Source organism: Suncus etruscus, chromosome 13 (assembly GCF_024139225.1).
Source record: "Suncus etruscus isolate mSunEtr1 chromosome 13, mSunEtr1.pri.cur, whole genome shotgun sequence".
Taxonomy (NCBI): domain Eukaryota; kingdom Metazoa; phylum Chordata; class Mammalia; order Eulipotyphla; family Soricidae; genus Suncus; species Suncus etruscus.
In genome coordinates this window covers 72,145,799-72,172,757 of record NC_064860.1, presented here as the reverse complement: position 1 = coordinate 72,172,757, position 26,959 = coordinate 72,145,799, and the positions used below count along the sequence as shown (strand labels likewise).

General features: G+C 32.4%; 1 protein-coding gene across 2 annotated transcripts in view; it reads right to left on the bottom strand.

The window, feature by feature from the left end:
- Positions 1 to 26,959, bottom strand: part of CADM2 (cell adhesion molecule 2) — a 1,096,781-nt gene that overhangs the window by 254,889 nt on the left and 814,933 nt on the right. For both annotated transcript variants that reach the window (XM_049785499.1, XM_049785500.1), the window contains exon 3: positions 7,325 to 7,474. In XM_049785499.1, coding sequence (XP_049641456.1) covers positions 7,325 to 7,474 — 150 coding nt within the window. The remainder of the gene's footprint in view (positions 1 to 7,324; positions 7,475 to 26,959) is intronic.

The following is a 26,959-nucleotide window of genomic DNA, read 5'->3' as shown; positions in this document are numbered from 1 at the left end:
TTTGTTTTGTTTTGTTTTGCTTTTGGGCCACACCCGGCTGTGCTCAGGGGTTACTCCTGGCTGTCTGCTCAGAAATAGCTCCTGGCAGGCACAGGAACTATAGGGACACCGGGATTCGAACCAACCACCGTTGGTCCTGGATCGGCTGCTTGCAAGGCAAACCCGCTGTGCTATCTCTCCGGGCCCAACTAGCAGAAACTTTTTAAGAAAAATACTAAAGATAATTTTGGTGACTTTAATGCTTTTTCATTAAAACTGATTTCATCTTCATTTATTTACTTATTTAATTTTGGGGTCATACCACATGTGCTCAGGATTTACTCCTGAATTTGTGTTCAGGGATCACTCCTAGCAGTGCCTAAAGGGTTTTATGAAATGCAAGTGATCAAATCACAGTCAGTTATATGCAAGACAAACTGCTATACTTTTTTTTCAGCTTAATCTTTGATAGGCTAAATAGTTTATTTTAATAAAATATTTGATAGTTTTTTTTAATAGTTTAATCTTTCAAGCAGATGTAAAATTATTTTGGGGAGAGACATGGTCAAGCAGCATTAGTTGTGATGGAGCCTGGAGAATTTGTATCTTCATTTTAGTTTACTAATTCTTAATCTCATTATCACTCTTTGTTCATTTATTACTCTCCTATTGTATCCAGTATTAATGTCAAATTACTAGCAGTATAATTGGATAATTAGTAACAACAGCATTTATAATTCCCCTTAATAAAATTTTAATGCTAATTTCTTAGGAAAGAGACATTATTTTGTAAATATGAAGTATCATTGATTCTGTTCACAGTGATGTCAGCCAGAATAAAGGGGACAGATACAAAAATGATCTCTCTTATGTGTAAAACTTAAAGGTACATAGTAAGGTAGCAACGATATCAAAAGCAAAGACAAAAGAACAGGAAGTGACTCACATAGTTGACTTGTGAGTTAAAAGAGTATGGAGGAAAATGGGTAAACAGGTGATGATGCGGTGTCAGAATTATATCCATATATAACCATTATTTATAATTTTGTGATCCAAAAATTAATTTAAAATAAATTAAAATAAAAATAGTTCAAATGTATTGAAATCTGCCGAAAAGTAATTCATAATAGCAGAATTTCATGAAGAGAAACCTACTAGAGATTTATGATTTTTATACTTGCATATAAAAATAAGTTCACACTGAGAATTATCTATTGAAAGAGTATAATATGTGCCACTGGAGATGTTTGACCAAAGTATATTTTATCAATAATAGAAAGGAATTGAAGTGCTCTTTCCTGAGTTAAGCAATTCAATTGTGTTATTTAAATTATTTTCTCCATACTTGGAGAGAAACAGGTGGAATGAATGATTTAATTCATTTTTTATTTCTTTTGTCTAATATTAACTAGCTTTCATGTGACATTTCAATAATCTCTACTCCCTGCACTACCTGTTTCCCTACACCCACTTTCCTATTATTTTATTAGATAAAGCAGATAAAAAGGAAACATGAGCTAAAACAAGTGAATGATACCAAAGAATATCTGTTCTGGTTTGCTTTGACTTCTAGCAACCTGCAGATTTTCTTCTTGTTTTTTATTTTCTATTTTTATTTTTCTGTTTCTGAAAAGTGATCTGGACATCTGTCATGCATACATTATACAAATTATACAGAAATAGAATAGACTTGCAATTAAATTTACTTTGTACGTTTCTGCTTTTAGGAATCTCAAATCACATAAGGAGATGGTAAAAATAAATGTGATTTTGTGGGATGTTGGTAAGCCCCCTTTTCACTGTTGGTATTAAATTCAAGATTTGGTATCAGACTGGAACCCTTGTTTATTATGTTACAATATTTGCCTTTAAAGATTTGCAATTAAACAAGAAAATCTCATTTATTTAATATCCACTGCATGAATTTTAATAGCCTATGGTTTTCAAGATTAAAAAAATGCATTATTTCATCAACCATGGGATAAAAGGACAAGACCTATTATGGCATCTAATGAAAGAATCAACATTTGGGATGGTGTTTTTCAAAAGAATCTATTAGCCAATTGAGGAATCAAATAGTAGAAATGTTGCTAGAAAAACAGAAAACTAAAATTTAAATTGTATTGAATCCTAATTAGCTTAAATTGAAATGTTTGATTGTGCCTTCTGGCTGACAATTTTTCTGTACTGGTGGAGAACATTGCCATCATCATGGAATGTTCTGTTGAGCAAAGCTGACTATTAAGCACTCCTCTGTCACCCTGATGTGTGATAGTTCACAAGGAACTGCTCTGCTGCACTTTAACTAAAAGGCAGCTGCTAAGATCAATGGCAGAAACCACTTGGGGTTATACTTAAACTGACCAGTGCCCAAACACCTTTGTTCTCAATAGTTAAAACTCTCACAAACACTTCATCTAGATTTAAAGTCATTCATTATCAGTCATTTCCTGAAAGTCTGTCTAAAATTTTCTTTGAAGTCTAATCTTTACTTTCTTCATTTATAAATAGGCAAAGAAAGCTTCAGGTGACAATAAATATACTTAAGCTTTTAAAGGGCTGATTTGACTCCGACCTTATTTTATCTGAAAGAAAAAAAACACCCTTAGATATGTTTTAGATCATTATCTGTGCCCCTTACCTAAACTTCTAAAGAGATTCATGGCTATTACTATTAAATTTCCCTGGTACGTACTTCTAGAGAAGGGGGTTAGCTTAATTATTTTTACATGATTATTAACTGTCTACTGACAAAATGAATTTCTTAGGTAATAATTTCTAATAAACCAAAATGGTTTTCCACATTTAACTGTACCAATAAGCTATGGTCCTGAGATTTATGTTCAAGCCTCATAGGTAACTAAAAATGTCTTTTAAGACTCTTATTGTTCAGCTAGCAGTAATACCAATAAATAAATCTTGTCCTATATTTCTGTGTTGGTCTTCCTTCCTTCTTTCCTTCCTTCCTTCCTTCCTTCCTTCCTTCCTTCCTTCCTTCCTTCCTTCCTTCCTTCCTTCCTTCCTTCCTTCCTTCCTTCCACCCTTTTGCCAATTTTTTCTCTTTCCTTCTTGTACCTTTCAGTACAGTGATCTAAGCTTAGGCGTGTCTATCTTTCTATCTCTGTAAGTATATACATACATTACATATGTGTATGAAATATAAATATATATTTATATCATATATACATATATTACATATATTCCTGGTATGCATATAGATATATTCTAAAATTGATTTCCTAAGCACAATACTTCTTAATTCTTATTATTGTTATTGCCATTTAGGACTGTAAAATTTGCATACTGTGGCCTACCCCTTCATAAGCACTTTAAAAATTTCTCAAAAACAACTAGTAATGTTATCTGAGAAAAAAAATAAGAACACTTACAGAAGAAAGGTTGCAGTGTTTTGTCTATGTTGGTACAGACAGTGACACAGATATCCTATCTTACTTTTCTCTTTCTCTTGAATATTTGTTATTTGCTTTACATCTGTTGCCTATACTAGTTATTGGTAACCAAAGCTAAGATTATGCCTAATGATGAGATGTAATATTCACAAATAAAACAATGAGCTTTTATTAAAACTCTTTAAATTGATGAACATTATGAACAAGGCTTCCTTTCACTTAATATTACTTAAGTACCTTGTTACTTGTGAGGAAATGGGCAATGTTACTTGCCACTCAGCATAGAAATTTTATTCAAATGTTCTATTACTCTATTTTAGTTGACCATAAAACAACACAACAATAGAAGTGCAATATCCAAAACCACAACCACAAACAGTTATTTTTTATATCACTAAGTTGCTACATAATTGGGGAGTGTGTGAATTTCTCACTAAATTCAGAGCATATTCTGAGTATAAGATCATTATCTTCAATAATGATCAATATCTTGGCTGTAGATACTGTTGAGGAAGTCATGTTTAGTAGTGAAAGGTAGTTTGTCAGTGAGCGTTGGATGGAAGAATATAGTATCAGGATAAAAATCCAACATACCACATAGGTAAGTCATATATATTTATATAATATCTGAGTCAAATACCAAGCTTGCAATAATTACTGCTTGTTTTATGTCAAACCAAAAGTCAATCAGTTATGTGTAGACTTCAAGTCAATGTTACCATGGCTTAAATTTATGGAAAATTTATGAATTATAGTAAGGGTAGTGAAGGTCCTTGAAGCTATGATTAAGCCCTTGTGACATCCTATTTCTTGGACATTTCCAAAATTAATAAGTAATCTCTATTGTCTCCTTCCCCTGACCCATTTGACCTAGGTTACTATTTTAAGTTATCATAAAGACAGAGGCTTAAAAGTGAGTATACTGTCTTGATCTGTGAAGCTCTTCATTTTAAAGATAAGTTAAGGTGGAGTGATCCCCTCATCATTCTTGAAATCTCTCCTCCTTCAAGCCCATATTACATAAAAAAGAATAAATATTGCAGGTCCACCCTTTTTTACTTTAGAATATACTGTCATGTCAATTTTACTCATGCATTCTTTTAAATTCATATTTCCTTTGTCAACCTTTATGCTTACATTTTGATAATTTGTCCAGCTGTAAACATAGCCAGAGAAATGGGCCATTATTATTTTTACTCAAACGGTATGATCACATAAAATTTTAATAGCATGAAGTTATAGGATTGTATCATTAATAACCCAGATATAGCATGTAGGTCTAATATGGGATTTGATGTGTTTTCTAAGCATAAGCATTTCCGAGCAAAGAAGGCCTGCCTTATTTTCAAGGCTTGGCAAATCTCTTATTACAGGTTGCTCTCAATTTTCAACAGGGAAGATGAATTAGCTTGAAATACCCTGAATCAATTCTAGTTTAAGATGTTCTGTAGAGGAGAACTTATCAAATCACTGAAAGAAGAGGTAAAGACTTTTTGTATAGATTTTGTTTTGCCTGAGGATTTAACCTTACAACTGTAGATGTCACAGTAAACAAAAGTCTCAGAGATAGAGCAATGTAGTATGTGTTTCATAGTTGAGATCATTATTATATTTCTGCAGGATGCAATAACAAAAATGGTTCTAGTTTTAAAAAGTCATAAAAAGTCACATTTGTTTGTGACAAATTTTTCATTGGTAATATTATGCGATTTCAAATAAGAATTTTTCTTTAAATTAGTGGTAAAAAATGCAATATTTCTAAAGTAATTAATTTAAAACTCTTACTATCATTTCGGTCTACCGGCACATACAAATCTGATATGTAATATATTATATTATAATTGCCCCACTTATATTTCTAAATGCCTCTTGTTCCCTAACTGGTTGGTTTTTATATGCAATGGCCTGAAAATGATGTGCTACTCAAGCACTGTAGTTTCTGTGACTAGCAGTCACCCAGAAATATCTGGGGATTTTAAGAGCCTTATCAGTTTATGTTCCTCAAACCATATAGTACTGTGGATTGAATAGGGGTCAGTCACATGCAACACATTATTTTATGTACCATCTAGCTAGCTCCAATTTCTTATTTTACTCTTTCTTTTTATTTTTCTTTGTTAATATTGTGAGGAGCACTGTCCCACCCACTTGGTTTGAAGTAAATCAAAGATGTAAATATCATTCTCAGCAGGTGGGACAATGTTGCTTTAGTGTGGGCCTCATAGGCTTTAGGTTTGAAAAGTAGGGAATTTTACCCTTTTCTTACCCTGTGCTCCCAATTTCTCTGTGATTATGGTTTACTCATGACACTGTTCATGGGATCTATTTGTGAAATGAACATTTCACAGTTAATAAAATGCTCAGGATCACACCTGGGATAGCCACATGCAAGGCAATTACATGACTATTGCTATTTTTCTAGCATCCTAAATAGATTTAATAATTAATTCTTTCTTAAAAAGTTTAAATAAGTCTCAAAATGACTGCTACCAACCCCAGTAGACAATGGCAGATATAAGGATAGTCTATTTGGATGCAATTAATGTGGGCAACTTCTGTTTTTAGGTTTTCATTTGCTTTTGTCTAAAGATAGATTTGGTGGGGATGGAAAAAAGGGCAAAGTAATCTTTTTTTTCTTTTTCTGAAAAGGAAGCATTGTTTCAAATAACTTTGGAAACCATAGTTTTAAGATAAATTTTCTTTTTAGTTTAGAATTTATAAAAAATGAAAAATTATAGCAATAATCACAACACAATGGATCCATATGTAAGAAAACAGTACTTTTACTGGATTTATTTTACTAAAGTATATTCCAATAAAACTGATTTCAAATTTTCTTACTGTGATCTTCACAGATTTATCATAAATCCAGATAGTAAAGCTATTTTATATAGCTTGTCTAGGGAGATCTGCATCATATAGTATTTAAATTTCTCTAGAATAAAAGTTCCATATTTTCATTACATGCATCCATTTTTGTAACCCAAAGTTTATAACAATGGATAAAAATTACAGTGAGAAAGACGACCACTGGCCACATGAGAAGAGCACACACAGGATTTTATATCTGGGGTTTCAATTATTTTATTAACTTGGTACAGAATTTATATCTTATGATATCCCTTTTCTTTGCCAACATTGAAGGGTTATTCTCCACACATAGTAGACTTGGCAGTGAAGTTACTACTGTGACCCATTTTTGACTACTACCACAAGACACACTTATTGAAGGTTGATTGGAAAAACATGCTTTTGTGGACAAGAAAAGGATGAAACTCAAGGAAGAGCATGTTCAATTTAAAATTATAACAAATTTTCCAAAATAATTTGATCATCTATTTAAAAATAAAATGTGAAATTTTAATACAATTTGAGTGAGGACAAAGAAAATACAGTGTATTAATAAAATTGACTTCAACTTAATATCCCCCTTCTTTCTTAACATGCATTTACCTTGGAAGCATGGATTTATATTTTTAGTATCTATCAAATCTTCAATTTTTACTTCTTAGTCCAATTAATGGGAGATAAATTTATAAAATATTATTTAGTATCTTCTAAGTACATTAAGTTAATGCATGTTAATTAATAAAATAAAACATTATAGTGCCAGAAAAATATACTCAAACTACACACAAGACAGCTAAAAGACTTATAAGAGTGGAATATCTGTAGAGAAGATGTTTGCAAAGAGAAGGCATAAAACTATTTCTGAAGTAGAATTAGAACTGTTTATTTTATTAAAAAGTTGACATAGGTTATCTTTAGTGTTTATGACTTGCAAACGAAAGTATTTAATATTTAACATGTTTAAATACAAGCAGCAGCAGTTTGGCAATCACAAGGAATAATTTGAATCATCTTTGAAAAATAAGTTCATTATAATTATGATATTTTGAAATATGATTAAAACATTTAAAAGAAAATATATTCACCTTTCTTGTCATCAAAGTAGAGAGTCTGTTGAGCTGGATTTGACCACTGGAGGGAGGTGTTATCATTTTGATCAACCCTGCAGGTCAAAATTGCAGTTCCGCCTTCAACAACCGTTACATTCTGTGTTAGTGGAAACTGCCCTTGGCTGCCTAAAAGGGGATTAAAGGAAATGCTGATTAAATAAAAGTTATAAAATTATTAACTTCCCAAGAGTGACACTAAACCTAACCTTCCACTCCAAATAACATTCAAACCAACCAAACAGCAAGAAAACTGTATTATAGAAAGTTAGAAAGCAAAATAAAAATCTGTGAATCAGAAAGCAATAGTTTTGCTATATTCTTAGGTCTACTTTTTCTTATGCTCATCAGAAAACCTTTTCTTTTAAAAACGCATGCAGATTCATATCCAAATAGGAACATGGTTATTATTAATTTTCATTGTACTTGCATTAATTTGGTGGTACTAGACCACTAGTTATCTTTAAAGATACATCCCTAGGATAATTTTCATTAAGTAGGAGTCTCAAAACAGCAAAGGAATATACAACATACTGCCCATTGTAGCTCTTAACATTCTGAATAAAGTTTATGTGATACAGGTTCTAAAAGTTTAGAGTCTATCTCTGATAAAATAAATAAAAAATTGTCATGTAAAGGTGGCTCTAGAGATAAGGTGTCTGCCTTGCAAGCTCTAGCGTAGGACGGACCGCAGTTTGATACCCCTGTGTCCCATATGGTCCCCCCAAGCCAGGAGCGATTTCTGAGCGCATAGCCAGGAGAACCCCTGAGCGTCAAACGGGTGTGGCCCAAAAACCAAAAAAAAAAAAAAATCATGTTTTTAGCAATTCTCTTGTACATGTAAAATTGCTATCAAAATCTTTATCTTTTTGTTTTTGTTTTTTGAGCCACACCCAGTGACACTCAGTAATTACTCCTAGTTCTGTGCTCAGAAATTGCTCCTGGCTTGGGGGACAATACGGGACACCAGGGATCCAACCCAAGTCCATCCTGGGTCAGCAATGTGAAAGCAAATGGCCGACTGCTGCACTATTGCTCTGGCCCCTGCTATCAAAATCTTAATGTTGTTACTTTAGTTTGGGAAATAGATATAATATTCTTTGTTCCTTTTTGTAGTTTCCTGAATTTTCTGTAGGAAACTATCCTTTGTAATAAAGGGAAAAAAAGCGTACTTGTATAATGACCCTTGTTAATTTTGATATCATTAGAATTTAATCAAGTTTTCCATCTTCCTAAATACCATACTAATTAATTAAAACAATTCATGTAATAACTTTACATAATATGAGTGCTTCAAATAGTTAAAACAAAATCGATGTGCATGAAAACATTATTCAGAAATGTAACCTCAGCAAGATAATCTGGATATAAGACCTGCCATATCTGGTAACAATTATCAACATGGGTAAAAAATGACTTTCTAGAGCCAGGTTAAAATACTATTATATGAGTAAAGTAGTTCATTAAGTCAAGGGCAATTTACATATGCAAGAACATTATGATGACATAATCACACCCATGAAATGTATTTTCCTTTTCTTCAATAGTTTTGTAATGATTCTATCATTACTACAAGCACCACTTGAGGATATGCCGGAGCTATTGGCAAAAAGAATCTTATTACCAAGAAGCCTGCTGATTGGCACTGTAAAAGATGGAAGAGCCTGAAGGGGAAAATTTCTTCCCAGACAGAAATGACACGAGTACAGAGGTTCATGATCACATTTTATAATTAAATCTATCAAGTATAAAAATCTAGTATCAGTTACTTTGTATCCTCAACACCAATTTCTCAGAGTGACTATATCAACTCCTCCTTGCTTTAAAAAGCATCTCTGTAATCTTTTGGGTGGAGTTTTAAATTGAGGCTTGTAGATGTTGAATATTTCTTAGATAGCTGACTTGAAAGTCAACAGGAGCCACTGTGGTATGTGTTTTGCCTTCAATTCAGAGATGACCTCTAGCAGAAAAACATGGAGACCTATCAGTCATGTGAAGTGAGGTTAGCCAAAAAACTCTATCTGAGAAAGCATGAGCTAAAATAGAAAGAGGCATAATTATTAGAACTATCAAATTAACAGACTGATTGTAAGATATGGATTTTTGGGCTCCAAGGTATGAATGCAATGAATAACTTCAATAGTAGTAGGAGGGGCCGTATAATCATATTTGTAATCAAAATATTTAAATAAAGATATTATTAAAAATAAAATATAATGGGGCATAAAAATAGTAGTAGGAGTGAAAGAAATTCTTTGAGTAATAAAAATGTACACAGCTGTTAACAAATCTATATAGTTCAACTCAGATGACAAGTTGTCTATGAACTGGGACATAAATAATAATGCCTGTTTCTTTAAAAAGAAGTGGAAAAAGAGCAGTGATGCTTGCAACAATTTCATACACTACATTTGCAAATAATTTTTAAAACCTCCCCTTTGAAAATATTATCCTTCTCATTTCACAGATGGGTAAACTGACACTGGGAGGTTAAGTGATTTTGCCTTAGTGAAACAAAGGCAATGAACCATTTGGAGTTTGTTCTGAAAGTTCAACATTTTATTCTTAATTTTTCCATAAAAGCTGCTAGGGCATAGTAACTTTACTACTGTTTCTTTAAAAGTAAGTCATACAGCAGTGAAACAAATAAATGAGGAATTTTAACAACAAAACTTCAAATTACATACCTCGCTGAACTCTGTTCTCATAAATTTCAAATTGAAATTGACTAAGAGAATATTAATATTAACTGCACTTACAGATTCTTTCTAGACTTACATTTGACAATTATTTTAGTCTATCCTCTTTGGCCATAGAAGTAACAGCCTAATATTTGGGGGGCTCTTCTTCATGCTAGTTACTAAATTTTTACTGCACACCTACAACTTGTATTTTTAGATGAAGATTAATACAGTTTTCCATTGTCTTCTACTTTGAATCTTACATTAATTTAGTATGACTTCAGTTCCCTGGATCCTGACACTTTAAATCCCTGCAGTTAAAGATAGTTTTTCCCTGTAGAGTACAAACCCATGTGGAGAATTTACTGATCCTAACTACCCTTAGGATATGTGATTTACAAAATCAATTCAAAACCTAGTGTTGTTGTGAGTCTTCTGGAAGCTTTTTACATTTGGGTAGAACCTGGGGAGAGCATTAAATTAGCTGTTATTTTTCCTCTTTTAACTCTACTTATTAAGTTCCTCATTTAATTTAGGCTTGAACAATCTTTCCGAAGAAATGAACCATCATCCCAATTTACATTTACTAGGTTACCGATTAAGGACTTATGTTCAATATATGTACCAAATACATGTTTAGAGGGTCATGGACTATGCTTTGCCTTGCCTGGATCAACATTTGAGATACTCCTAAAAGAAGAAAAACATTCTAGAGAACATGAAGGTAATTAGAATCTTTAGGAGAGTGTATAATAAGAAAGGGTAATGTAATATTGTGTATGGTTCATATAATAGAAAGTTGGTTTTAAGACGATCTTTCTAGAGCTGAGTCTATAGATATAGTATAGTAAAGGGGTAGTTGCCTGGACTGTAGTTGACACAGGTTCATTGGCATTCCCTCTGTGTCCTCAATCTCCAGAGAAAGAATGGTTCCTGAACACAGAGCCAGGAGTAATCCCTGAACACAGCAGGGTATGGTCCCCAAACCAAAATAAATAGATAAATAAACAAGCAAACAAATAACGTGTCAAGGACTAGAGAAATAATGCAATAGGTTAAGTCATTGCTTTGCACGCTGCAGAGCCAGGTTTGGTCTCAGGCAACATATGTGATATCCTATGCAAAGTCAGAATTAAGCCCTGAGAACAGATGAATATCATTCCCAAAGAAAAGAAAACTATTTCTTCCTGCAAAGTTGAAAAACATCATTCATTTCAAAGAAATCATCTAATTTGCTTAATTTATGATGAGATAGAAACAGTTTCCAATTTAAAGTTATTAAAGTTGGTTACTTTTAAAGGTTATTTTCGTAGTTTTCTTCTTCCTCATCTTATTTTTGTTGTTTCCTTTTATTATTTACATAAACATAGTTATCGTTAAAGAGATAAAGCATTTTGGGCATTTTTCCTTATCTTTGAATCATCCTCATAATTTAAGAATCTATAGTGTGGGGCTGGGCGGTGGCGCTAGAGGTAAGGTGCCTGCCTTGCCAGCGCTAGCCTTGGACAGACCTCGGTTCGATCCCCCGGTGTCCCATATGGTCCCCCAAGCCAGGAGCGACTTCTGAGCGCATAGCCAGGAGTAACCCCTGAGCATCACTGGGTGTGGCCCAAAAACCAAAAACCAAAAAAAAAAAAAAAAAAAAAAAGAATCTATAGTGTGAGTGAGAGCTCTCAACAGTTGCTCAGTGTTCAAAGTAATAGAAACAACTTAGATAATGGCTGGTATTGTAGGAGAAAGTATGATAGTAAAGTGACCAGAGTAACTTAAGTTATCTAAGTTGTTTATAATAATAAATGGAGAAAAAAGAGAAGAGACTAATTTTTCATTCTCTAGATATTTATGCTTGTGAAAATGTAAATACAATTTGCTTTTCTAAAATTTTTGTTTTAAGTATCATGGGAAATATGCATACACAGATAGAGCAAATGGTGATCTAGAGCAGATATCTCAAACACCGTTGTTAACACCGAAAATAGGACAAGTTATTGCCAAATTTATACTCTATAAAGTTGAAAGAAAACACATAATACTATAAACTTTATTGAATATTTGCTAATCCTACTTAAAGCGTCTTAGACATATTAATAGATTTCAGCTTGCCTCAATGCTTCTTTTTTCTTATATATCAGCCATTTTTGTTTTCACTATATATGCAATTCATTCCTTCAATATCACTCAGACAGTAGTTAATACGGTACATGAAAAATATTGCTACTTTTAAGTGAATTTTCAAAATTCACTAGACTTACAGTAAGTACACTTCCTGTGTCAATGATTTGATTGGTCAAGTGAACCTTGATATTATTTCTGTCTTAAAGATGGGGAGACTGGAACCAGAAATATAGGATTTTCCTTGCACACAGCTGAACTTACTAATTCCCAGTATTACTTATGGTCCCCTAAGCATCACTAAAATGATGACCACAGAGCCAGGAGCAAGGACTGAATATTGCACACTATGCCCTGCTCCCATGATAAAATAAAACAAAACAAAAATCAAAACTAAGACACAGTTCTTTTTTTCTGGGCCCATTAGCTTGTATTAAAATCTATATAGACAGAGCAATATTACAGAGATTAACAGTTCTTTTGCACACTACTGAACCTGGGTCAATCCCATGGGCAGTTGTGATTTCTGAGCAAAGCAAGTATTAAGTGTGTCTCCCAAACTCCCCTTACTGCAAAATAGAATAAAATAAAATAAAATAAAATAAAATAAAATAAAATAAAATAAAGATAAGGGAACTGATATAAAGATCATAAATTAAGTGCTTAAATTTTCATAATGAGAAAATACAGGGTAAGGTCTCAACTATTTTCTATATTTTCTCCTATTCTGACTTGCTTAACCACAGAGCTACTTTGAAAAGAAAGTAAATTTAATTCTAACTAAATAAATGATTATAAAAGAGGCATAAAATCTATTTTTCAAATACACAAGCAGTGGTGTTTCAAAGCTGGTTTACACCATTTAATGGGCCTGTATGCATCAAGTTGTCTCACTTTATATTGAATAATGACTTGAATTGACCACCGTATAAATATTTTCACTGTGGATATTGGCAAGATTTTTCACATGAATTCTTTTTTATAGTCAGGTTGAACACTTACATGAACTTTACTAAGAAAAAGTGATTCTTCATGTCTTCTAATGGTATTTAATGGCATAATTTTTACAAAAATTAATTTTTCCCATAGAATCATTCATAAACTGCTTTAATATAGTTATTTTTTATTTTTACATAGTTCTATTTATAGACTTATTTTTACAAAGTTCTATTCCTTTTACAAATCGTTTTTTCCCATTTCTCATTATTACCTAATAATTCTTTTCTCTTCCCATTTTTATTTATTTATTTTGGTTTTGGGCCACACCCAATGATGCTCAGAAATTGATCTTGGCTTGGGAGCTCTTGGCTTGGTACCACCTGGGACTTCAGGGATTGAACCAGGTCTGTCCTAGAAGAGCCTCGTGCAAGGCAAATGCCCTATCATCTGTGCTATTGCTCTGGCCCCTCCCTTCCCATTTTTTAAAATTTACTTATTCTAAAATTACCTTAATTCTTAATTTAATAGTTAATTTATTTTTCCTAACTAGCTTCAATGATGGAAAACCTTTGAGTTTGGTTTGAGGAGCTATACATAAACGACTTGTTAATTTATTTTCATGAAAGACAGTTTTAGGTGAGCAAATATTCAATTACCTAAAAAGAATTTTCCTGGCCTGTTCTACTATATCATAGGAAGGCCATAATTCCTTTGATGTTTTATGTTTTAATGTTTAACATTTAAAATGTCCTCCATTTAGAGTAGGAATACTTTTAACCCTTCTTATCTAGATATTACCAAGTTCAAAATTAAGTGAACTGAGCCATAACTCAACTTTAGCTAGACATGCATTGTCTGCCTCTCACATTAACTCAAGATCTATTTTCTGTCTGTTCACAAAAAACCTAGTGCACTGTTCCTTGGAACACAAAGAAGAAAATTCTAGGATTGGGTTCATATAAACTAATTGACAGTCATGTGCCATTAGTGTTCAGATTCAATAAGTATAGCTATAAACAGAGATCTTCGGACGTATCAGTACTGTTGGAAGAGAATAGACAAAGATATGTGTTAAACACAGATCTTAAAGTAGAACTTTGCTTCTCCAGATGGCAACAGTCAAGTCTTGCTATCTCCTGAACTGATGATGACTGAAGGCATCTCTTTAGTTTTTTGTGTAATGGATAAATATGGGCCACTACCATGGCTCAATGCACATTGTGCCTAACTACTAAGTGCAGAGAGCATTTAAGTTATATGTGAATATATATCAGAAGTTGAGTCATTGCACATATGAGGTGGTATAAGTTAGTAATCTTCCAGAGTGATCAAATTGTACCACCTATGTATGAAGATACATTCACCTATGCTGAAGATCCTTATAATTTTTCATGTCTAAAAGTAAACAAAAATATTTAACTTTTGTTTAATCAATTAAATATTTAGGAATTAATTGTCAATGCTGAAAGTAAACAAAAGACTCTATAGTTTAGGGAAAGAACTAAACAAAAAATTCCCACCAATAATAAAGAAAAAATAGAAGGAAATAAAGTTTCTGTTTTCAAAGATCAAATATCATTAGATAACAACACCATATATTTTTATCCCACCTATTGAAATATATTATACATTCTGAAAACTAGTTTACAAAATATTTTTAATAGAACTGCTGGTTACTTTATTAGTTCTGCTTGCTTTCAAATATATACATAAGCACATATCCTCACAAGATCACATATTAAAATATTTAATCTCATTTTGATTATGAAAAATAGAGATGTTAATAGATCAATAAATAAAATAAAATAAATATTATTAAATATCATCTTAACTTAGAAATAGGCAATTCAATTTTAAATTGAATAGAAAACTAAATTCTTTAGGATTTTGCCCACGGATTTCTCTCTTTCTGCCTGTCTTTCTCTCTCTCTTCCTACTTCTTATTCTGTTTCCCTTCAGTATTTTGCCTCTTCTTTGCATTTGTTTCACTAACTGATTTGGGGGATATTTATACAAAGAATCTAATTTTAAAAACTTCAAGATTATTCTTATTCCTTAAATTAGAATCTAAAAATATATCTATATACACACACAGCATGCTATTACTTCCACTAAATTACAGAAGACATTCTAAACAAATAAGCTCATAATGTGAAAGTTAGCACTCGAGATAGTTATGTGGACTGAAGCATATTGGAAACGAAAGTCTATTGAATTAAAAAGCCAAAATATCTCTAATACAAATTCGTAATTCTTGAGGGAATTTTAATAAGTGCTCCAGTATGTGAGAAAGGTAGAGGAAAACAAGAGTGATAATTGATTATATAACGTTGCCTCCATTTAAATATTCCTTTGTTATTTCAAGTATTTAAAGTTATCTAGTCATCTTTCCACTAATGCTTCTAGTTTTAGGTTTGTCTGAAAAATAACAAAATACAACTTTAGGTGTTCTGTTGTCCTAGATTGCTATGTATAATTTATTTTTCTGGGATTTTGCTTGTTCCATTCAGGATTCAGTTTGCCTTGCAGAGTATAACACCTGGTGTCCACCTTCTGTGCCACCCCTCTGCCCAGCTCTATGGAACATGGCCATCAGTCTGGTGCTGCTCGCCAGTTTCCATAGAGACAGGAAGCACTAGGGAGACCTGTGTTCTATTGTCACTGCCAGACCAAGGCAGGGAAGAAACAAAGCTGGCGGGCAATGGGTCTTGCAAGGCCAGGAAAGGTTGGAAGGACTTTTTTCTCTTGATATCAAAGTGTAACAGTGCCAAATTGTTCGCTTTCTCAGTTAAAATCCTGTAGACCAGATCCTGGGGTTCACTGTGGCCATTGTGAGCTACCCTATCTGCTCCCAACTCCTAGAGCAGAACTCTCTTGTATCCAAAATTTGGCACAAGTCTCTTGTTGGCTTCTAATCCATGACAAAAGGTTCTTTTCGATTTACAGTGTCTCCCACAGCTCCTATCCCCAAAAATCATAATTTTTCTGTAGAAAGTTCACCTTTTTCTCTTTCCAGAAGATGATAATAGATTGTCCTAGAGGCTCATAGCAGTCCAAGAAGCCTATAAAATAACTATAGAATTGTTTCCAACACAATGACTATGAGGATGTGACCTTGTTAACTATTCAGCATTGTCTCAAATTATATCATTTTCTGTGTTTATAATAATTAATAACTAGTTAATTCTGGATTATCAGAATAAAGGCTGGCACTGAAAAAATGTAAACTGCAGGTTAAATTTAATATTCTTTCAATTAAATTGAGTATTTGTGTGATATGCACAAATTCTCAATAATACATAGTCTCAGATATTGTTTTTAAAAAGTATATTTTTCCATTTACCTTACTAGTTTTATAGTTATAGGACATCATTTATAATGTTTTTAATTTACAAAAGTCTAAGTTTCAGAAAACATTTATGTTATCCTAGAAAATAATCTTTTGATGGCTTATAATCTTTTTTGTGGTGATAATGCTTTATTTAGCATCTTTAAAAACATATTTCAATTATAAAATACTACTAACATCTAACAAAACCTGTTTTTATGCCAGATAAGTCATCTAATTTCTAAAATTTTGAAAAAATAACAGTATATATACATTATTTTTTTTAACAAAATGTAAAATTTGTGATTTGTTCATATGTATTTACTCATCTACTTTTCATCCTATAGAAATATATTTTCAAATATTTTGTTGAGGAATAAAAAGAAAAGCACTTAAAATGAAATGGAAACTATGCATCATTAAGTAACACAAAAGTTTAAAATTTTAAAATATTTATTTAACTTCATAAGAGAATACATGGCAACTATTATGAGCTTATAAAATAATTTTATCATTCTAGATAAAATTCTAATGATAAGATCATTCTACATAAAAGTCAGAACTTTTATGACGTTCTGTGATTAAATAAGACTTAGAACTGACTAGCTCTTCTTGCTAACTCATGAACGTTTGAGAGGCAGCCTTCCAGAGAATATAAATTTATGAACACAATCACTGTCTAGTTCACAGTGAACCTTAATCACGTAACTGCATTCTAAATTGAGATGTCAATGTGGAGATACAATTCTAAAAAGGAATACACAGCTGGTAGGGGTCCTCTGAAGACAGGTAGAAGAATATAGTGCTGACTGCACAATAATAAATCTTCTCGAGGCAAAAACTAAACAAAACAAAAACGGTAACAAAATTGGGTGGGACATAATTCTTTGCAATTGAAGTCCCTAGGAAAATGATTGACTTGTGCCCAAAACAAAAAATAAGGAAAAACATAATCTTATATGTTTTGATTTCTCCAGATACAGTATATCTTAGAACCTCAATATATTTTAAGTGCAAAATTATGTTAAATTCTAAGTGCCGCCGGGTGTGATCCAACCCCGCCCAAATTATGTTAAATTGTACACAAGTTAAAATGTTTTATAATGTCGGGCCCGGAGAGATAGCACAGCTGCGTTTGCCTTGCAAGAAGCCGATCCAGGACCAAAGGTGATTGGTTCGAATCCTGGTGTCCCATATGGTCCCCCGTGCCTGCCAGGAGCTATTTCTCAGCAGACAGCCAGGAGTAACCCCTGAGCACCGCCGGGTGTGACTCCCCCACAAAAAATGTTTTATAATGTCAAAGATAAACTTCCTAGAGAAAATAAAAAAAGAAAATAACAGGGACAGATTGATAGAACAACTGATAGGGTGTTTGCCTTGCTTGCACTGACCTGGGTTTGATTCTCAATCTCCCTTACAGTCTCCTGGCTTGCCAGGAGTGATTTCTGAATGCAGAGCCAGGAATGACCCTAGAGCGCCACCGAATGTGACCCAAAACAGAAAACAACCAAAACAAAAGTAAACAAAATGTAAAATGAGTAAGACTATATGATAAATTTGATGTCAGTTATAATTACTTAAAATACATAATATATAAATAACAAAATAAAGTGAGACAAGTTTTTCCCCAACCACCTCTCACTCAAAGTGAGACAAGTTTTAAATTGCTATTTTAAAGCAGTGCTCTTGCTTTTATGTTTTTTCATAATTCCTGATTTATAAATAACTATTTTAATACAAATTAACTTTTTTAATCAAAAATGAATCACTGTACATCCTAAAATTTCACAGAGAAGCTATAAAACTATAAAATGGACCCATTAAGTTGAATGCTTTTTTATTAAAATATTATTTTTGATATTTAAAAAATTATTGATGACTTTTATTCTAGTAAATAGTTCATCTTTTACTGACTGAAGTTGTACTTGTATTAAACTGTTATTACGCATATACCATATTTTCATACTACTCACTCTCTGATCGACAAGTTATCTTTCGCTTTCATTTCAAATGTTATTGCCATGGAATGATTCTTAATAATGTTAGATTTATATTTTATTGCTAAAAGTATTACAGGTGTTATTTGAAAGAAAGTAAAATATTGCCAGTAAATTTTCTATGGATCAAAGTTTTATGTTTAACAGTTTCATTTTTCAAAGATGCATTTCCTCCATAACAGAAACAGAAACATTGCTTTTCTTTCTCTAGTGGGCATCATTAAAGGAAGAAAGCTTAAATATTATGTTGAACATAGTAGGTATATATTTAGAGCTCATGAACATTTTGTTCAAAATAACAACTTTGAACATACAAACATCCTGCTCCAAATAGCATTGCCTCAATTATTTATCTTGATCAATATGCCGTAACATATAAGTCAACTTGAAATAGTCCTGAAGGAACAAACTGCTTTTGAGAAAAATATAATAACACAGTAGTTAATAGGAAGTGTTTTTCACTGTTTGATCATTTCTGAATGCGCAAAGATGTCATTAATGTTGATTTCACCCATCTTGTCTATGTTTACATGCTTTGATGTTCAAGTTCTTTGTAGTGCCACATTAGATCTAGGAGAACAGGGCCCTATGAAAGCTAGTGGAAATGGCTGTGGTATAATATTAAAATGAATGAAACTTGGTACTTTGTATAAATATGTACAGAAACAGCTCAAATTAATTGTCCTTCCGATAAGGCTTAAAAAATTTAATATACCATGTTCCTAAATTTCCGGGGAGTGGCTCCTTTTTTAATTTGTTGGTAGAAAAATAATGCATGAAATGCTTTACATGTAAATTTATAGAATTAAACTTTAATAACATTTCTTGAGGTAGGATGTTTAAACAGCTAATCTTATTTCACAATTTTGAAGAATGCCTGCTTAAAAGAGATAGTCACAAAATGTTAACTGGAAACAAATTTAGTCGTCTCTTCATTACAGTACTGGGGGACAAATAATTAAGAGTTTGTTTTTGCTATTTTCTCAAGTTTCAGAAATTCTAAAGTGCTTGCTTCTATTGAATCAAGCAAATTGTTTTTTCAAGTCATTCTTAAGTGTGTATTTCAGAGTCATAGGATCTAAAATAAACAAGAACTGCAAAGAATACCATATGAAAGTACCTATGTTCATTTGTGGAAATAACACAATAACAAAATATGAGAATTGATGTATTTATTTCAGGAAATAGCAACTTATTGCATAACCCTGTGAAGACTATAGAGAGCATGGCATATAGACTGAATGAGCAATAGACCTGCAGTGTTCTCTGAGCTTAAATAGTCCATATGAACTTTGTCTTATCTTCATAAGGACTATGCATATCCAGTTTCATTTCAAGAAGTCATAAAACTTCTGCTATTGTTGACATCCTTGTTATAGCACTCATTTTAAGACCTTCCATGAACTCAATTCTAATAAAGCCTGATTATTCTCTTGCAAATTGTCACATAGATGAAAACAAGTATTTGTGCTACTATAGAAGAGTAATATTTACTGCAAATAAGTATCAGGTTAGCAAAAAGTAATATGCATAGTTTATCTGCCCAAGACTTCCAATCACAGTAAGGTTGTCAAAATATGCATTCTCAAATGTATATTACATTAGAATTATTGTGCCTATTTCATAAATTCCACATATAATTGTGTAGCAATTTTTTTCAATGCCAAGTTCCACTATTGAATGCTTTTCTAAAACAAAAAAAAGGAACATTACTAAAGATATAGATTCACCCATGTATTTCTCTTATTATCTATATGTACATATAAAAACTGAAACTTTATTTAATAGCTAATGCAAGTTTATAGCTTTTAGATTTAGTATATTAAATAGGGGCGAGCCTAAAGTTAAAAGGCTATTGCAAAGACATTCCAATATTAGGGGTAAAGTTAGCAAGTGAAATATATAGTCCAAATCACTATTGAGATTATTAGCTAGTGGTTTCAAAGTTACCTGCCCCGGGAACCTTGGAAATCAAAAAGAAAAGTACTTAATAGTCAAAAACCTGAGAACATAAAATCAACTTTCAAGTTTAAAGGGTGAGTTCTCTAACCAATTTCTACATGCATGAAATTCATCATTACTCAAAATGATCTAATTAATGATAAAAATAATCCAATAAATAGCCATTTGTTAAAATTTTTCCATTGGCATTAAAGTTATAAATTATAATGCCATGATAATGTTTTTAAAAATATAGTGCATATTAATGAGAAAATTTTGAGGGATGTATTTCCTCAGTTTTTCTTGATTAAGCTTGTGTAGCCCCAGGGCACAGGAAATATTGACTCATATGGCAAGGTTGATAAGCATCAACTCTCCCTGCTGACTTCGGCCAGCAAGCTGCTCATGAATCCAGCAGATGTTTCTGCTATCTGGGCCAATGGAAACCTTATGGATCTTTTTTCCTTCATCTCCTCCCAGGAGCAAATGTTAACACAGCAGACATTTGGATGCATGCCAGTTCAGAAGCAGAAGGGTTGGTGAGAATGTAGGGTACACTTTTATCCATAAATATTGGTCATGAGTAGTTTGAACTGGTTATTAAGCCATTTTAATAGCTTATTTTTCCTGTTTTTTTCTACTTCATTTAGCCAACCCCTGTGAATCTGTCTGCTTTTACATAACACCATTTATCCTAAACTTATAATTAATAACCACAGTACTCCTTGAATACATTTAATGTTTTAAAACATAAAAGTAAAACAAGAGAGAATCTGGTCATATAAAATTTTTACATTTAATAAATATTTTTTATATTTAAGATAAATGGGGAATCTGGGTAATGTCTAGTGGTACTCAGGTACTCTAGTGGTACTCAGGTACTCTGTGTTCAGGGATTCTTCCTGAGTTAAGGGACCATATGTGTACTGAGTATTAAATGTGGGTCATCAGCTTACAAAACAAGACTCTTTCCCACTGTGTTTAAAATGCCATGTTAAAAATTAGTGATTCTTGGGGACAAAGTGATAGCATAGCGGTAAGGTATTTGCCTTGCATGCTGCCTACCCTTGATGAAACTGGATTCAATCCCCGGCATTCCATAAATTCCCCCAAGCATGTCAGGAGCTATTTTTAAGTGCAGAGCCAGGAATAACCCTGAGTACCACCAGGTGTGTGAAAGAAAGGGAGGGAGGGAGGGAGGGAGGGAGGGAGGGAGGGAGGGAGGGAAGGAAGGAAGGAAGGAAGGAAGGAAGGAGGAAGGAAGGAAGGAAGGAGGAGGAAGGAAGGAAGGAAGAGAAGGAAGAAAGGAAGGAAGGAAGGAAGGAAGGAAGGAAGGAAGGAAGGAAGGAAGGAAGGAAGGAAGGAAGATAGGAAGGAAGAAAGATAGGAAGGAAGGAAAAAAGGAAGATAGGAAGGAAGGAAAAAAGGAAGATAGGAAGGAAGGAAGGTAGATAGGAAGGAAGAAAGGAAGGAAGGAAGGAAGGAAGGAAGGAAGGAGGAAGGAAGGAAGGAAGGAAGGAAGGAAGGAAGGAAGGAAAAGAAAGGAAGGAAGAAAGGAAAGAAAAAAGGAAGGAAGAAAGAGAAAGAAAGAGAAGAGAAAGAAAGAAGAAAGAAAGAAAGAAGAAGAGAGAGAAAGAAAGAAAGAAAGAAGAAAGAAAAGAAAGAAAGAAGAAAGAAGAAAGAAAGAAAGAAAGAAAAGAAAAGAAAGAAAGAAGAAAGAAAGAAAGAAAAGAAAGAAAGAAAGAAAGAAAGAAAAAAGAAAGAAGAAAAAGAAAGAAAGAAAGAAAGAAGAAAAAGAAAGAAAGAAAGAAAGAAAGAAAGAAAGAAAGAAGAAAGAAAGAAAGAAAGAAAGAAAAGAAGAAAGAAAGAAAGAAAGAAAGAAAAGAAAGAAAGAAAGAAAGAAAGAAAGAAAGAAAGAAAGAAGAAAGAAAGAAAGAAAGAAAGAAAGAAAGAAAAGAAGAAAGAAAGAAAAGAAAGAAAGAAAGAAAGAAAGAAAAAAGAAAGAAAGAAAGTAAGAAGAAAGAAAGAAAGAAAGAAAGAAAGAAAGAAAGAAAGAAAGAAAGAAAGAAAGAAAGAAAGAAAAGAAAGATTTAGTGATTCTTGAGATTAAAAAGGTACTATAGCACATAAAGTACATTGCCTTTGCACATGGCTAATTCAGTTTTGATCCTCGATCCCTATCTGGCCTCACTCAGTCTTGCCAGGACTGGGCCCAGTTTTTTTTATTTTTAATTATAAAAAAATAAGCCAATGACTCATTTAATATAATAATTCTGGTGGATTTTAAATTTAGTATTTTTGTTTGTTCGTTTGTTTGTTTGTTTTTGGGTCACACCCGGCAGCGCTCAGGCTTACTCCTGGTTCTGCTGTCAGAAATCTTGTGGCAGGCAAGGGAGACCATGTGGGATGCATATTCGAACCACCGTCAGTCCTGGATCAGCTGAGTGCAAGGCAAATGCTCTGCCATTGTGCTATCTCTACAGCCCCTTAAATTTACTATTTTAAAAATGTAATCTGATTAAAATTCTGTTACTATGAGGCCGGAGTGGGGCAGAGTGGGGCATTTGCCTTGCATGCAGCTGATCCAGGACTGAAGGTAGTTCAAATCCTAACACCAAAAATAAATAATTAAATAAAAAATAATAAAAAAATTCTGTTACTAGTTGTTCCTTGTATATTTCTCATTCTTCCCACATGCAGTTATGCTGACCTAGACTTTTCCACCAAATTTTTAATATTATAATTTTATTATCACCTATATTCAAATTCTGTACCTCAGAAGTCTGAATTTTCTTGAACTACGTATTGCCTGTGAGCAAGTAGAATTTCTTCGAAGCAACACACTAACTAAAAAAAAAAAGTTCCAGAAGAGACTCACTGAATTTGTTACTCTGAAACAATGTATTTCTCACATATATTCAGCAGTGAGATATATATTTCTTGCTGACTAGAGCTAAAACTGTTTGTAAGAAATGACTTAAGGTTTATAAATTTCATTTATTCTTACATTATTTATTGACCACCCACTCTAAAGGAGCCATATTAAATGCTAATGAAAATAAACAATAGAGTTCATAAGAACAGTTCATAATATCATAATTGATAGGAAATATTTCAGTAATGTCAGCATTACCAATATCCTGTAATAAACTCAATCAACTCTAATGACCATACAATGACTGCTTGGCAAAAATATTGTTTTTATGATTACTTTAACACATCATTTTGAGCAGAGTTCCAATTCGTATAGTTTAAAAATACTGGCAATATTTTAAAATGTTTCCAGGGAATAATACTTGGATAGATACATAGAAAAGACACTCATTCATGTATTTTTTTCATGCCAAATATTTCAGAATGTTTCACCTTTGTATTCTCATTGTCAGACTTTATTTTAAATCCTTGAAAAAAGTTATGGGTATTACTTAGCTTTGTAAATAGGGTAGAAATTCAAATTCTGGTCCAAAAAGCTGCTAAACATGAGATAGAAACACTACAGAGATTTAATTTCCTATAAAAGTATTCTTTGCAAGCTGTACAGTCTTTGGTTAAATAGGAATAAGGAAGACGGAGATTTTACATCTTTGTGGAATGACTGCAGACACAATTCTTCAGTTGGTTTTTTGTTTGTTTGTTTGTTTTTTGGTCTTTCAGAGTTTTTTTTATTTTATTTTATAGTGACAGAAACCTCAACAAATAGACTATCTTTTCATCCTCAGTGTTATTTTTCAGAAAGATTTTAAAAACCTTTTAGAAGTCTCCAAATTAATTGGACAGCAAATAAAATAAAACATTCAATAATAGAGGACAATCAGACATAATGTATTATATGAAAGAAAAATAGAGAACCTTGTAAAGAGAGGCACTTAAATGCATCTTTCCACACTATTTATTATTAATTCTAGCATATATCAAGTTATCAGAAACATAGATCTAGGATCACAAGATATTCAGTGCTTTCAGAATTAAAATATGTGAGTTTTAAAAGTTTCAATTTTAAACAAATCTAACAGTTGCTTAAAAGGAAAGGAAACTATGAGCATAAGCCTGTACTCTGTTTTATGTGGGAGGAAGAAAGCTCACACTGCTCAAAGTCTGTTCCTGGCTTAAAATCTATGAGTCACTTTTGTTGGGAAAACACAAAATGTGAGGGATCCAACCTGGGTCTCTTCCATGCAAATAACACACTCACTCCTTCGAGCTATCTCCCTAATACTTTCTGAGTGTATTATCAGAGAGTAAGGAATAGATTGGCGGTGCCACTGTAAGATTAACACACAAATGGATAAGTAGGGTAATTGATAATTATACTATTTAGCAAATTAGCCCAAAATGTGGTGTACTTTTCATAGTTCTCTGGAAAAAAAAAACAAAAACAAAAACAAAAAAAAAAACATTTGTACTGGAATCCACTGAATAGCTCTTCTGATCTTGTCTTTGTTCCCTAATTGCATATATGACCAATTACCAGTCTTTTCAGCTGTCTGTTATAATATCAGGTCCCAAGTGGACTAGATTTTTGGCTCCCAGGTATCAATATCATATCCACTGAGCAAGTTTCAAATTCATATATAGGTTTGCTATGCTTCCAATAGTAAAAACAAATATAGTCAAGTCTAGAGTCAATGAGGAAAACAGTGATTAACATAGAGAAAAGTAGCAGTGATTGGGTAAGAAAACTAAGGTAATTAATTAGGAAACTGATGCCTTTAAAATCAATCATAAATATTAAGAATGAAAGTGACATTAATGCGTTACATCTTATAGGAACTCAAGTTTATGAAAGGAAATAAACATGTCCACTGGAATTCAGTACATTGAAATGTGATCAAATGTGAAACAATAAGTATGAAAATGTTTTTTTCAAAATATGACAAGGAGCTTTGTGGTGAGTGTGAGGTGTTACACCAAGCAGCAGGCAGTTCTCAAGACTTATCTTGGCTTCTCATTTGGGGATAATTCCTAGCAGTAATGTGTAGTGCAAAGGATCAAACTGCATTATCTGCAACGAAAGCAAGCATCTTATCTGCTGTATTATCTAGCGACCCACTTTGAAGTAGTATGTGAGTACAAAAATTATTACTTAAGTAAATAAGTATATATTTCACATCACATTAATAAATATCTTACAAAGGTTTTTTTTTTTTTTTGGTATTGGTGCTAGGTATCAAATCCAGGTCAGGCATATGCAAGTAAGTTCCCTACCTAATGTAATATCCATTTAGCCCTTACTCTTTGATTTTTTAATTTTTTTCTAAAGATTATAATTTCTACATCTATATTAGCCTCTGTTGCTGCTCCTACATAATTCTTTAAGCATTTAAAGCATATAAATTAGCCTGATTTAAGCATAGATATTGGCTTGACTGTTTGAAGGTAAAGTTGCTACTGAAACTTGTACTTTTACCCTCAATAAAATGAATATGGGAAAAACATCATAAAATAAATTTTATTTTAATTGTTTCCTATATAAATTATATAAAAATAAGTTCACTGTAGAAAAACATAAAAAGAAAAAAATGAAAAATAGTAAAAAAAATATAATGGTGAAGTAATGGGAATAGAGATATTACTATAAAAACATGAACTTAAAATAGAGCAAACATGCTCCATGCAATGATATAAGCTGGAATGTCATGAAAGAGTGTCATAAAGAATTTATTTATGAAAGTGATAACGATAAAATACAAATGAAAAATTTGCATAAGTAGATGTAAGTTAGAATAAAATGATATGCATATTTATGTACATTCTGAAAATATAATAAGCAATGAATTTGAGATGGTTTAAAAGGAAATATGAATAAATAATGTATAACCTGATTTATTACTAGAGGAACAAATAAACAGGAATGAATTAAATTGTGATTCAAGGAGCATATCAAATCAAACCATATTATATAGCAGAACTTTCAGGATTAACAGATATTCCAAACTTTAAAATATGATATAATTAAACTTTTGGGGATTTACATTCATTATTTAACCTAAATAATCAACATCATTGAGAAAGGATAAACTACCTGTGAGTATGCTATAAGATACAAGGAAATATTCTTCTAAAAATGCTTTACATATTTAACATTGAAATGTTACATTTCTCTAATATGTAAAATACAGTACCAACTATATAAATAAACAAAAGTATTATATTTTAAAAAAAATAACCAGGAAATGGCAAAATGAGGATTCTAGACTAGAACTTAAATGATACTCAATTAGTCTCAAAAATTAGCATATTTATGCTCTGTATATTTATGCTCCAACATTATAGCAGGAACATGAGAGAGTACAGCAGGTATGGAGCATGCCTTGCAAGAGGTGGACCCCAGTTCAACCCTTAGCACCCAGGCACTACTAGGAATGACTACTGAGTACAGAGTCAGGGATAAACCCTAAGTACCTCTGAGTTTGGGCCCCTCAAAACAACAACCAAATAATAATATAAATAGCATTATAAAATATTATTCTATGAAATAAGTATCAGAGAGCATTCTGCCTATGTTTTTTCTTATATATTTTATGTATTATTTCTAATCTTGAGGTCTTCAGTATGTGTTGAATAAACTTTTGTTCAAGATATGAGGTAGAGTGTAGCTGAACTTTTTGCATATACC